Genomic DNA, 14,776 nt, shown 5'->3' with positions numbered 1-14,776 from the left:
GTGTATAGCCACCTGGGGTGGCCACGTCCCGATTCCAAAATGGATACTCACAAAGAGTGCAGGGAAAAATGGACAGCACTAGAAAAACAAGCAGGTGCAAGGTTTCCTGTGGATTGGAACTTGCAGAACCCAGACAGAACTGAAACTACAAGCCATTAGCATAGTAATGAGCTATTTCCGGGGACAAAAAGGAAACATTGAAACAAATCGGTACCAGGACAGACTCCCCGGTGCCAGTGGAGGCTAAAGCAAAGGCAGGCCAACGGTTACATAGAGCCCGCCCAAAGATTGGGGAACGACCCCGTTATTGGAGAGAATCGATACAAACGATTGGGACATGGTCTAATTAATTGGGATCAAGTCCAGGGTCCGCCCAGAAGGGCGCAAAACCCTGGGGGCTATAAAACAGAGCTCCCAAGGTCAGTTCACTCTTACTCCTCTTCGTCATCTTCACTTGGCATTTGGCTCTCAGTGACGAGAGGCCCGCCAAGCAAGTCTAAGGTCAACGCACGCTACGAGATAGGCGCTCCTAGCTACTATTCTATACCAGTTCGAAGCCAACAGTATCAGAACCGGACAACGGCCATTGTTCCTCTGACTGAGTGGGCACTCAAAGCCAAGTATAGGCTTTTAGTAGTAGTTGTAGTTTAGCAAGTAGAGTTTATGCATGAGTAATAATTGACTGTGTGTGTAAATAAATGTGCATCGATTTCAAACTTACTAACTGGGTCATTGATCAGTATTCGGCTTTGAACCTTGTGGTGGTATCAGAAAGATACCTGGCGACTCTTGAGCAAAGGTAATTAGAACAGAGCAAATTAAGGGAAAGCATAACAAGCAACAGGTGCATTGCTTGGAAACTCTGACCAGGTTTTGGGGGGGGGGGGGGTATTAGGACATGTTTAATAAGATTGAGGAGCGTGCAGAGGCCATTTATGCTACAGTGGAGGCCGATGGACATGGACAAAGGAGCCTCTGCATCGGTAATCAGAGAGTAGACCTTCAGGAAGATTTGGGGCACCAAGCATCAGCCCGTATTCAGGCAAAATCAAACTTCGGACATAGACTGGTGAGACTATACCATTGCCTGGAGGTAGACATTGCATCTAATAGCCAAGAAGCACGAGTACGGCTCCTGGTAGTCTACAACAGCATAACTGGCTCAAAAATTCAATTTAACTGGGGCGAGATAAAGCACGCAAGAGTTATTCTTGAGTTATTTTTTTTTTTTTGAAAATATTTTTATTAAGGCATTCATAAATTAACAATTTTCAAGAGGAAAAATAAGTAAATAACAACCACCCAACCAACATGACTTACATACACAGTTCCTCACTCCCACTACTTCCCACCTGGACCAACCCCCCCCTACCTTAAACCACCCCCCCCCTTTGTATCTGCTGACAGCTTAATTTTCCCCAAAGTCGCTGCTAAACGGCTGCCACCTCCTGGCGAACCCTAGCATCGATCCTCTCAGGGCAAACTTGATCTTTTCAAGCCTGAGAAACCCGACCAGGTCACTCACCCAGACCCTCGATTTCGGGGGTTCAGAGTCCCTCCACGCCAATAAGATCCTTCTCCGGGCTACCAGGGAGGCAAAGGTCAAAATTCAGCCCCTCTCGCGCCCTGGACTCCCAGGTCTTCCGACACACCAATTATCGTCACCTCTGGACTCAAAACCACACGTACCTTCCATACCGTGTACATGACATCAGAAAATCCTTGCCAGAATCCCCCAAGCGTAGGACATGCCAAAAACATGTGGACATGAGTCATGGGCCCTCCTACATACCTGTCCTCCACCAGTTCAAAGAACTACATACGGACCAGTCAAATGCGCCCCATGGACCACCTTGAATTGTAACTGGTGAAGCCTGGCACATGGCAAGGACACCTTAACCCTTCAAGGCATCCTCCCACAATCCCGCCTCCATTCCTTGCCCAACTCTTCCTCCTATTTACACTTTACCTCCGCTATCAGGGTTCCTGCTCATTCCATGAGCTCTTCATAAATGTCCGAAATCTCCCCCTACACCACTCCCGTTTCGCAGAAACTCTCTCCCACCACTTTGAACTCCTGGAGTTATTCTTAATCAAAGTAGTTCACTATCTTTGGTAGTGAAATTGAACAATTAAAAAGTTGCTCGCAGGTACAAAGATCATATTCGCCATGACTCAGAGACAGCACAAGTTCCGGATAACACAATAGAAGGAAATGTGGCTATGGAAATGCAACAAGAAGTGGCTCCAGTTGTTCCAGGATTCCAGTAGACTAATTCTGGAGAGGGACACTCTTGCACAGGTACTTCACCCACTCCTGAACCCACAACTTCAGTCGAATTAAGTCAAGCATCAATAGATTTGACGGAGTCACTAGTGGTACTGCAAAGATCACAGCATAGCTGCAAGCTCCTTAAAGACTGATGTATAATTAAGGCATTAGTTTCATTGTATTTTGTTCTTAAAAGCGGATTAAAATTTAAGCGGGAGGGGGAAAAAAAAAGTGTTATATTCATCTTATTTAAATTCATTGCTGATGCCATCAGTAAGTACTTTGACGTAATTTGTTGCTGTTACCAGTGTACATTCATATTTATCTGTCGTTAGTTCTGATTGTTTTCCATTACTGTTATTACATCCACCCCCCACCATCTGGCCTGGACTTGCAAAATCCTACCAACTGTTCTGGCTTGAGACAATTCACACCTCTTTAACCTGTGATCACCCCCTATCTCTGGATCTGTAATGATTTGATTATCTGCAAATGCTCGCATTCCAAGCATTGTCCAGCATCTCTGACTTTGTCTATATAAATGTTTCTGGAACATACCTCTCCATTCACCTGAGGAAGGACCTGCGCTCCGAAAGCTCGTGTTTGAAACAAACCTGTTGGACTTTAACCTGGTGTTGTAAGACTTCTTACTGTTATTTCTATTACTGTTATTTCTATTACTGTTATTTCTATTACTGTTATTTCTATTACTGTTATTTCTATTACTGTTATTTCTATTACTGTTATTTCTATTACTGTTATTTCTATTACTGTTATTTCTATTACTGTTATTTCTATTACTGTTATTTCTATTACTGTTATTTCTATTACTGTTATTTCTATTACTGTTATTTCTATTACTGTTATTTCTATGTTCAACTAGCTTCTCCTGTTTGAGTCTGTACTGCATTAAAACTTTGTTAATTTTAATAGATTAAAGATTAACTGCATTGACTGTCCTTTTATGGTCAAGTAACCGAAAGCTCAGCAAAATACTGTACGTGCACCCTTATGTACATGTCCGCACAGAACACTGCTCAACAGCACCATAGGTATTTGAATTTGAGCCTTCATCAGCTCACTGCCATGCCAACTTTCTGTTAATGTTACTGTGATGCTAATAACAGGTTTGTATTGTCAATCTACTGCAGCAGTTTGAGAATGTGAAATCAGTTTTTTTTTTAAATAAAGCAATAAAACGTTGATTGCACTAAAAGTGCACAGAAAGCTGTCAGAATGATGTAAAAACCAAAAGGTTCCTCACTCATCTCCTTTAGGGAAGAAAACCAGTCAGCCTTACCCAGTCTAGCCTCCATGTGACAAGTCCCACACCAACATGATTGACTTGTAGCTGATGCTTGAAGTGCCCTGACAAACTACTCAGCTACCATCTTTGAGGCAACCATGGCTAAGTAATAAATGCCAGCCAAGAACATGCTGAGAAAGCATTATGCTGGACGATTGTGATTACCTTGTTTGCATGGTCCCAGTTCAAAAGCACAAAAACAAATCAGGTGGATTCACATCAAGGTCAAAACTAGAAAGCTGATGTTGCAATGCTAAAATTACCCTGAAATAAGAGGCAGCAAATCCCAGAACCATCTTGTTTTGTGCCAAGACTTCACTACTATTGCTATACAATCAAACGGCAGCTTGCCACATAATATGCAAGCTTTTTACTGAATAGATGTTGAAAATATTCCACAAATGATATGGGGCACGTCATACGTTAATGATTCAAACATATGGTATTGTCCCATGACTCCAAGGAAGGAATGTACGTTCTTCTGCATTGGCTGTAACATTTTTTTTTAAAATAATTTTTATTCAAGTTTTTTTTAATAACAATAACAAATTTTTCTCCCCGCAATTTAAAACAAACAAGTCGTGTTTCCACACTAAAACAAGAAAAGAACTCTCCCCCACCAAAATAAATAATAACAAATAACAATACAAGAAAGAAGAAAATAACATAACAAACCCACCGCCGCAAAAACAAACCCCCCAACCATCCAAACCCCCCCCCCGGTTGCTGCCGAGACCAACCACTCTCTACCCCTTCGCCAGGAAATCGAGAAAGGGCTGCCACCCTTATTTCTAAGCAATAAGGTTTCATGCAAGTAAATCATTATAGAAGTACAGTTTGGAGTAGAAAATCCAATCTAAGGCTTTGCAGAAGTAATAATAATAGTTCGGAGTTTCCAAAAGTTTGTTTTCCACACAAATATTCAAGTACTGCACACTGTTTTTCAGGGATGTGCAAGTTTTAAAAAATTTTAAATGTTAAAACAATAGAAACCACTTGGACATAATTATGAAAGTTTGCCAATTCACACAAGCCGTTTCAGTATCAGGATGTACAAAATCTTCATAAAAATTACACCACTTCCTTGTTTAATTATGCTCTCAGTGCCAGAGCAAAACAACCAGGTCACGTTGAAGACTGTATTACTCCTCTTGGCCAATACAATCTGAACTGGAGAAAAATTCCACCGCAAATGACATGAACAATATTTAAGCGGTTCCAAGATATTTCACAGTTAATCACACACACCAAGACAAAGGAAGAGCTACTAGGCACTCAAATTTTACAGTGAAACTGCATAAAGAGGTAGAGGGCTTAAGCAGGGAATCACCAAATATGTGTGGTTGACATGGGTGTAAACAAATTGGTCAGAGTTTTCAGCATGGAAGAAGACAAGGTAGAGAGGTAGCGAGGTTAGGAAAGAAATTCCAGAGTTTAGGGACAAGGCAACTGGTAGAATAATTAAAAACAGGAATGCCAAGCAGCCAGAATTGGAGAACTACAGATAGGTTGGAGGTTTATAAGACTGCAGGAGATTACAGAGTGTGGGTGACGAGGTCAAGGAAGAATTTGAAAACTGTGGGAATTTTAAATCAAAGTTCTGCCTAAACAGTAGCTAGCGTAGAGCAGCGAGCACAGTCATGGATGGTTGAACGGGACTTGGAGAAAGTAAAGACGGGAGCAGTATTTTGGATGATCTCAAGTATATGAAGTATATATGGGGTTGGTTTAGCACACTGGGCAAAATCGCTGTCTTTGAAAGCAGACCAAGGCAGGCCAGCAGCACGATTCAATTCCTGTACCAGCCTCCCCAAACAGACTAAGGGCTTTTCACAGTAACTTCATTGAAGCCTACTCGTGACAATAAGCGATTTTCATTTCATATGAAGAGTAGAATGTCTGGGGAGGCGGCGGCACAGTGGTATTGCTGCCTAACAAATAATCCAAGGACCCAGGGTAACGTTCTGGGGACCCAGGTTCGAAACCCACCATTTTCAGTTGCTTCATCAATGACCTTCCTTCCAACATATGGTCAGAAGTGGAGATGTGCATAGATGATTGCGCAATGCTCAGTCTCGTTCGCGACTCAGATATTTAAGCAGTCCACATGCAAATGCAACAAGATCTGAACAATACCCAAGCTCGAGCTGACAAGTGGAAAATGACATTGTGCCAAGTAATTACCATCTCCAACAACAGAATTTAGCCTTCACCTCTTCACATTCAATTACCATCACTGAATCCCCCACTAACATCCTCAGGGTTACCACTGACCAGAAACTGAACTGGACTCACCATACAAATACTGTGGCTACAAGAGCAAGTCAAAGGCTCGGAAACCTTCAGCAAGCAATTCACCTCCTGACACCCCAAACCTGTCCATCTTCTGCAAGGCACAAGTCAGGAGTGTGATGGAATATTCTCCACTTGTCTGGGTGAGTGCAGCTCCAACACTCAAGAAGCTCAATACCATCCAGGTCAAATCACTCGACTGCTACCCCTTCCACAAACATTCAATCCCTCCACTACTGATGAACAGTGGTAGCTGTAAGTACCATCTACAAGAAGCACTGCAGGGACTCACCAAGGCTCCTTAAGCAGCACCTTTGAAACCCACAACAGCTACCATTTAGAAGGACAAGAGCAGATACCTTGGAACACCATCTAGAGGTTCCCCTTCAAGTCACTCACCATCCTGACTTGGAAATACATCGCTGTTCCTTCAATGTCGCTGGGTTAAAATCCTGGATCTCCCTCTCCAATAAAAGAGTTGGGGTACCTCCATGTCAGGCTCTGCAGCGATTCAAGGCAGCAGCTGACCACCACCTTCACAAGGCAATTAGGGATGAGCAATAAAAACTGATCCAGCCAGCAACGCCCACATCCCGTAAGTGATATTTTTAAAGTGTGGGTACCTATGCGGAGCATTAGAATAGTCATCTGGAGGAAATGGCATGAACAAAGTTTTCTGCAGCCAATGAGGTGGGACAGGTGATATTAGAGATGGAAATAGGTTATTTCAGTATGTAGTCGAAAGCTCATCTCATTGTGAAATATGACATTGAAGGGTGTGAACAGTCTGGTTCAACCTTGAACAGTTGTCAGGAAGGATGGATTCAGTAACAAGGGAGCTGACTGGTGGAGTAAGGGATAGAAAATGCACAAAAGGCAAGAATCAGCAGAACAGAGTTTTGGTGAGGCTGCTTTCAAGTTGGATAGGTTATAGATATAGGTCTGTGCAATGCCATGAAGGGAATTAGAATCAAGAGCATTTTAAAATTGTAGTCACTGGTGGGCTGAGAAGCATTGCAGGTCAGCATGGAGATAGCTAAACAGGGTTTGATGGGGAATTGAATCTGTGAAGGCGAATTTTGGATAACCGGAGTTTACAAAGGGAGGATGAGGGGATTGGTCAGATCCTGGATTAGTCAACTCTGAAGGCGACAAAATCATAGATAAGGGTTTTAGCCACAGATGGAAGTGGATTGTGTTAAACAGGAGGACATCTTTGTAATATAGAGCATGTGGGATGGTAAACTCAGTTCAAGACTGAATTGGACACAGACATTACAACCAGTCCGAGACAGGAAGGGAGTTAAAATCAGTAGCGAGATAGTGGAATTTGCGTTGAAGATTCAAGGTGACACTTATCCAAGAGTGGATGCTGGACAAGCAGCCCAACAGGAAGGCTGCAGACAGGTCTCTCACCAGGTCTGTAATAATTTAATCCTCTGACGGAATGGCTGGGAAGAGACCAGTCTGCGAACTCTCTTCACGATACAGCCATAATCTCTGCACACAGATCAGACAAGCAGTTGAACGGCATTGTGGCTGTAAAATCTGCTGTAAACTCTTGTGGAAAACTCCAATAATCTCTCAGGGAGACAGAGTCGAACTTGTGGTCAGAATCGCAGACCTGAATCTCCAGTCTGAAGGCCATTCCCCAGAGGAAGCCCTTCAATCTAGGGTTTCTAATAGATTGTAGTCCTTCAAAGATCTGAACTCACCACTGTTTTGCAACACCTCGCATTCTGAAGAGTTCACCTCCTACAAGGACCTCAACCTCAGCAGTAAAGATCCTCAAATCTCTCATAGCCCTTAATCCCTATTATTTTTGAACCTTTCCTATCCCCTTCACTGTGTGTCGGTCTCATGTGTATCTGGGTGGAGGGTACAAAAGGTTTCAGGAATATACAGGCTAGTAAACCATTGTTCCGTTATTTCTATTATATGTGCTCATATTTTACTCTTGTTATAAATGAACAGTTTGTTAATGTTTTACTTAGGAATCTGGTGCTTGTAATTCACTGACGCAGTCAAGGGTTAAAGATCTCAGAGAAATACACAAATTATTGGTTAAACAACTTATGTTGGGACTCCTGGGTCTGGAACGTGCACTCCAAATCTCCTCAATCTACTCGCAAAGGAGAACAGCTTCTCAAATCAATCCACATAGTTGAAGTTTCTCAGCCCTGGAACCATTCCCCTAAACCTTTTCTGTACCCTCTCTAATGTTTCACATATTTTCCAACGGATGGAGCCCAGAATTAAACAACACTCCAGTTAAGACTGAACCAGTGTTTCAAAGAGGTTCATCAGAACTTCTTTGCTTTAGCACTCTTAATGCCTAAAGACCAGAATTCTGCACTCTCATACCACCCTTCACCTTCAAATGATTTGCACACAAATACTCCCAGGTCCCTCTGCTCCTGTGCCTTTTGAATTGTATAATTTATTTTATATTGTCCATGTGCACTTCGTTCTAAAATTTTTCATCTGCCACTTGTCCACTCAATCCACCAACTTATCACGGTCCTCTTTGTTACTATCCTCCTCACAGTCCACAATACTTCCATTTCCAGGTTATGTCAACTACAAATTGAGACTGTGCCTTGAACACTAAAGCCCAGGTCATTAATACAGATCAAGAAAAGCAGTGTCCCCAACAACGGCCCCTGAGGAACGCCACTTTACACCTTCCTTCAGCCCCAAAAAACAGTTTTACCATTACTGCTTCCTGTCACAGTGGCATCTATGCAGCCACTATCTATTTTATTCCATGGGCTTCAACTTTGCTGACAAGCCTTTTGAAAGTCCATGTACACCAATCAACAATGACCCTCATCAACCTTCTGTTATCTCAACAAGCAAGTTAGTTAAAAACAATTAGTTAACAGATTTGTCCTGGTTTTCCTCAATTACTCCACATTTGTCCAAATGACTGCAAATTTGGTCTCGGATGGTTTCTAAAAGCTTCCCCCACCAATAATGTTAAACTGGTTGGCCTACAGTTGATAAGCTTTCCTTGTACCTTTTAAGCAAAGATGTAACATCTGATGCCTGTACCACCATTTCAAAGAAGGTCAATTCGCAGACAAATTGGAGAGTATAGAATCATAGAATTTACAGTACAGGAGGCCATTCGTCCCATCCAGTTTGCACCAACCCTTGGAAAGAGCACGCTACCCAAGCCCACATCTCCACCCTACACATAACCCCACCTGGTGAGTGAAACACTTGCTTGAGGTGTTTGGTGTCAGACATGCAAACAACGTGTCCTGCCCAGTAGGGCTTGGAGTGCTTAGCATCTCAATGTTGGGCAAATCAGCTTGTTGTCGCTGCCTTTCCTTCCACTGGATTCGGAGGATCTTGCAACGCTGGTGCCTGCTGTAGGTTGTTCCAAGTCCATGAAGCATATAGGCGTGCAGGCATCACTGCTGGCTGGTAATCCATGACAGTCTCAGGTTTGAGATTGCAGTCTTCAAATACACAATTCCTCAGCCAGCAGAAAGGCGGAGCCGGCATATTGAAGGCAATGATTAGTTTCATCCTCTATGTCAGTCTTCATAAATAGGAGGCCCCCCCCCCAAAGGGCAGCACGGTAGCATTGTGGATAGCACAATGGCTTCACAGCTCCAGGGTCACAGGTTCGATTCCGGCTTGGGTCACTGTCTGTGCGGAGTCTGCACATCCTCCCCGTGTGTGCGTGGGTTTCCTCCTGGTGCTCCGGTTTCCTCCCACAGTCCAAAGATGTGCAGGTTAGGTGGATTGGCCATGATAAATTGCCCTTAGTGTCCAAAATTGCCCTTAGTGTCCAAAATTGCCCTTAGTGTCCAAAATTGCCCTTAGTGTTGGGTGGGGTTACTGGGTTATGGGGATAGGGTGGAGGTGGAGGTATTGACGTTGGGTAGGGTGCTCTTTCCAAGAGCCGGTGCAGACTCGATGGGCCGAATGGCCTCCTTCTGCACTGTAAATTCTATGAAAATAATCCACATTTTCCAGGAACTCTGCCGTTGATTTTAATCAACGAGGAAAGGTGTTTCACTGTGGGAGCTGGTTGGACGAGGACGCTAGCACTCTCACTGCACCATCTCTCTTCTCCATTTTCCTTATTGCAATACAGAATCCCACCTCCAGCAAATTACCCACAGGCATCAAGATAAATTTGCAGATGACACAAAGATAGGTCGGAAAGTAAGGTGTGAAGAGGACATAAGGAGTCTGCAAAGGGATATAGATAAGTTAAGTGAGTGGGCAAAAATATGACATTGTATTGTAATGTAGGAAAATGTGAACTTGCCCACTTCAGCAAGAATAAAAAAGCAATATACTATTTAAATGGAGGGAGACTGCAGAACTCTAGGTACAGAAGAATCTGGGTTTCCTGGTACATGAACCACAAATAATTAGTACACAGGTTAATGCACTGTTGTTTATTGCAAGGAGAATTGAATCTAAAAGTAGAGTTTTGCCTCAGTTGTACAGGGCGTTGGCAAGACCATAAAGAGTACAGAGTACAGCTTTCTTTTTGCCTTTAACATTTTATTAACAGGTTTTCTGGCATGAACCTCTGAACAGGTCAGATTCCACAGCCAGTACTTACTGATCCTTCAGCTCCAACAAATGGCAAATTGCAGACTTTACTGTAACTGTCAAGGTGGTGGTGTAGGTCCAAGTTCCTCCAGCCACCGTTTTCATGCAAGATCCGCAATGCCAAATACAGACTGCCCTGCGTTTCATCTTTGTTTGCCACAAAAGGTGTTGTATTTTGCATGCTAACTGATCAATATTTTTCACCATTTTGTGGAGTGAGGCCCCATATTGGGTTCCGTATTTCCCAACAATTTCTATTTCTTGGTGCGTTTTGCCATCTTCCTGGGTGGAGTAGGGGGTTCTCCCCACTAAAGGATATAATTGTCTTGGCAGTTCAAACAAGGTTCACTTGACTAAGTGCTGGAGGAAAGGCTGGACAGGTTTAGAAGATCAAATGGAGTTTAGAAGATTGAACGGTGATCTGATTGAAATATACCAGATCCCGAGTTTTTCAGCGTAAATGCCAAGAATGGATTATGGTAAATGCTGAGAAGACATTTGCCCTTGTGGGAGAGACTCGAATTAAGGGAAAGTTTAAAAATAAGGGATTAGGTATTTATGACAGAGATAAGGGGAAACTTTTCAGAGGGTTGTTCGTCTGTGGAACTCTTCCCCAGAGAAGAGTGGAGGCTGGATAGGAGGTTATGAGAGGTATACTGGAAAGTATAGTTAAGGTCACACTCAGCTCACCCATGATCTTATCAAATAGCAGAGCACGCTCAAGGACCTGAATGGCTTACTCCTCCTCCTAATTTGTATTTTTGTAAAACAGTTGGGAAAGTGTTCAGCTAAACTACTCCAACCTCATTCATAAGAGTTTCAGTATGCAGCTAACGTTTGTGTACACACCCAAACTAAGGTCATTATCAACTTCTTCTCCAAACAAATTAAAACATGGGCCTTTCACTGTACACTCAGAAGGTATAAAGGAAAACTAAATTAACATATAATGGAATATAATCAGCAAATAAATTTCAATATAGAGGAGTGAGACAGTGCAATGGTAGAAAGAATAAGCCATGTGCTTGGAAATAATCTAAATGGGGTCAGTCTGCATGGATAGAAATCTACAGCTCATTAAAAGTTGCAACATCAGTTATCAAAATCATAAAAAAAGTTAAAAAGCTTCGGGATTCATTTCCAAAGGAATAGAAGTCAAAAGCAGAAAAGTTATGCTAAAGTTGTAACAAACCTTGGTTGGATCTATCTTGGGAGTACTGCAAACTGTTTTGGTCTATTATACAAAACTAGAAGCACTGGAAAAAGCACCCAAAAGTATTACAGCAATGATACCAGAGGCGAGCGGGTACAACTATCAATAAAGACTGCATAAGCTATGGCTGTTATCTCTCGAGAAAAAAAAGACAAAGACAGAGATATTAAAAATAGCCAGTTCAATATGGTAGACGCACAGATGATGTTTCCCTTTGTGAAAAACGGAGAGCCATAATAAGATCGTCGCCAATATATGTATTTAGGAATTCAGGAGAAGCTTCTTTTACTCAGAATTGAGGGGTCGGGAGGAACAGTTGAGGCAAATAATATAGATGCATTTAAGAAGCTAAGTCACGACATGAGGAGTTGATGGGTGAGAAGGATTAGGGTGGAGCATAAATACTGACATTGAATCGATGGCCTGTTTTAATTATACAATATTCTAATGATAGTAATGTGAAATATTATTAAGTACTGCAAGTACCAGTGATGAATTATTAACCCTCGTTTACTGAACTCGACAGTCCCTTTTGTTGGGTTGTTAACAAGCGCAGATTCGTGTCTCACCCACAGCGGAGCTACCAGCTCCAGGGCACCACTTGGCCGGGCTGAGTAGCGGGCAATGCAATCCAACAGGCGAGCCCGGGAGCCGGCCACACCAGCGGAATGCAGCCGTGCCTCCGCAGCACTGAGGGGGTGGGCTGTGGGGACCGCTGCTCCGGCTGCTCCCTCCCATCTGACTGACCACAAGCTGCGGCTGACCCTCGCCTTTAGGAGCGGCGAGACCGGGTTACCTTGTACTTGTCGAAGCCGGCCAGCTGCTCCTCTGTGACATACTCGTAAGAAAACATGGTTCCCACCAGCGGTACGGGCCGCTCGCACACACCGGGGCAGCTGCACCGCTCCCCACACCCAGCTCCGTGAATCCCACCGGCAGCGAGAAGGCACAGAGGAGACAGGAGCGCCACCTCACTCTGATGAGCGCTCCGAAGGCACCGCCATCTACAGGGCAGGAGCGCCACCTCACCCTAACGAGTGCTCCGAAGGCACCGCCATCTACAGGGCAGACGCGCCAACTCATCCTGGTGAGGCCTCCCGCGACACCGCCATCTGTAGGACATAGAGGCACCACCCACCCCGCCACCCCCACCAACACACTCACGGTCCAAGCCCCACACACCACAGGCGATGGTGGTACCTCTCGTCCCAGGGTCCTCCTCACACGGTCCCACCTGCAGGGCAATGGTGGCGGTAGCTCGACCCCGAGCCGCAGGACGGGACGCTGCCGAAGAATAGGATCCTTCAGCGTGTCTGCTACCTTCCCACTTCTTCCATTCTGGCCCCTCACTGACTGAGGATGTCAATTTTCTGCAATGACCCAGGGGCTATTGGAACCTGATTCAGGGCTAGTCAGACTTATTTTCATGCTTTTCATTCAGCCAACGGATTTATCAGTACAGGTGTGGATTCTTGAACAGAATAACAAGAGCCGCAAGAATACTTGAATAACCTGAAATTAATTTATCACAAATATTTCCAGCACTTTCAGACTTCCAGCATCTGCAGCTTTGTTTTTACTTTTTGCTTACTGTTTTACAAATAATTTGAACTGAATTTAAATCCAGACCCAAATGACCAGGAATGTTTTCAAAACTGGATGCTGGGACTTTAAAATAAAAACAGAAAATGCTGATAATACTCAGTTGGTCTGGCAGCATTTGTGGAAAAAGCCAGTTAACATTTCAAGTCAAATACAAGTTGTTCCAAACTGAAGGAGGGTACCATTTTTTTTATTCCTTCATGGGATGTGGGCGTCACTGGCTTGGCCAGCACTTATTGCTCATCCCTAATTGGCCTTGAACTGAGCTAGGCCATTTCAGAGGGCATTTTAAGAGTCAACCACATTGCTGTGGGTCTGGAGGCACATGTAGGCCAGACGAGGTGAGGATGGCAGATACCTTCTTGAAAGGACATTGGTGAACCATAAGGCTTTTGCGGCAATTGATGATGGATTTTTAATTTTATTTAAAATTTTACATTTATAATTCCAAATTTTTATTGAATTAAAATTTTATATCTGTGTGTTACGATCCCAGTTAATGTTACTGTCGGAAGGGAAGATCCCTGAATGGAATCGACTCAAAAGATCATAAGTTACTTTTATTTTAGAAAACATAGAGGAACAGGGTCACAGGAAAGCCAATTATCTTTTAACAACAAAAAAACACATTTATTAAACAGAAAAAGTTTGACTATAATACAATACTCCTTCACTCCCTCTTATCTTCACAAATGTACACGGATTTTAAGGATACCACAGATTACACAATATATCCTGTTATAATGTTCTCAATGCACATAAAGTCCCTGTAACCCAACAGGCTGACTGTGGTCAGACAACATCGCACTCTGAAACCAAGTGGTAGATACCAAGTGGTAGATCCACATTATGTGGATTTCTCCTCAAATTCCCCCAGATGATTGTCATATGAGTGTTTCCAAATTCCACTCTCCAAAACGGAGAGTGCTTAAAACCTTTCAACCAATGCCTTCCATCAACTGTTTCAATCAAGGATCCACCTCCAGGTTTTCCAACTATCCTTTCAAACAAGGATCCACCTCCAGGTTTCAAACTCTCCTTCCAGTATTCTTTTGTCTGAAATGCTTTTACACAAACTCTGAGATCCGGCCATTGATTGTTCCACGATGATTTCACCTATCACTGCACAGTCTGTCATGAGATATCACGGACGGAATTCTCCGACCCCCCCCGCAGGGTCGGGAATCGCCCGGGGCCGGCATAAATCCCGCCCCCGCCGTGGCCGGAATTCTCCGCCACCCAGGAATCGGCGGGAGCGGGAATCACACCCCGCCGATCGGCGTGCCCCCCGCTGCGATTCTCTGACCCGCGATGGGCCGAAGTCCCGCCGCTGACGGGCCAATCCCGCCGATGTGGTTTAAACCACTTCTGTGCCGGCGGGATTGGCGGCGCGAGCGGGCCTCCGGGGTCCTGGGGGGGGCGCAGGGCGATCGGACCCAGGGGGGTGCCCCCACGGGGGCACTCTTTTTCTTCCACCGCCGCCACGGCCTCCACCATGGCGGAGGCGGAA

General features: G+C 44.0%; 2 protein-coding genes across 2 annotated transcripts in view; both read right to left on the bottom strand.

Annotated features, from left to right (window-relative positions):
* selenoi (selenoprotein I) overlaps window positions 1-12,644 on the bottom strand; it is an 84,129-nt gene extending 71,485 nt beyond the window's left edge. Inside the window, exon 1 of the mRNA XM_038800119.1 lies at window positions 12,461-12,644. Coding sequence (XP_038656047.1) covers window positions 12,461-12,517 — 57 coding nt within the window. The 5' untranslated portion in view covers window positions 12,518-12,644. The remainder of the gene's footprint in view (window positions 1-12,460) is intronic.
* Window positions 10,238-11,145, bottom strand: LOC119966894 (60S ribosomal protein L37a-like). Its single transcript, XM_038798852.1, has 2 exons — window positions 11,142-11,145; window positions 10,238-10,759 (listed from the first exon to the last, which is right to left on the bottom strand). The coding sequence occupies exons 1-2, from the start codon at window positions 11,143-11,145 to the stop codon at window positions 10,458-10,460; spliced, it is 306 nt and encodes a 101-aa protein (XP_038654780.1). The 3' UTR covers window positions 10,238-10,457.
* Window positions 12,645-14,776: the final 2,132 nt, after the last annotated feature.

This window comes from Scyliorhinus canicula, chromosome 6 (assembly GCF_902713615.1).
Source record: "Scyliorhinus canicula chromosome 6, sScyCan1.1, whole genome shotgun sequence".
In the NCBI taxonomy this organism is placed as follows: Eukaryota; Metazoa; Chordata; class Chondrichthyes; order Carcharhiniformes; family Scyliorhinidae; genus Scyliorhinus; species Scyliorhinus canicula.
Note: the sequence above shows the minus strand (reverse complement) of the source record. Positions and strands in the feature narration are given on the sequence as shown.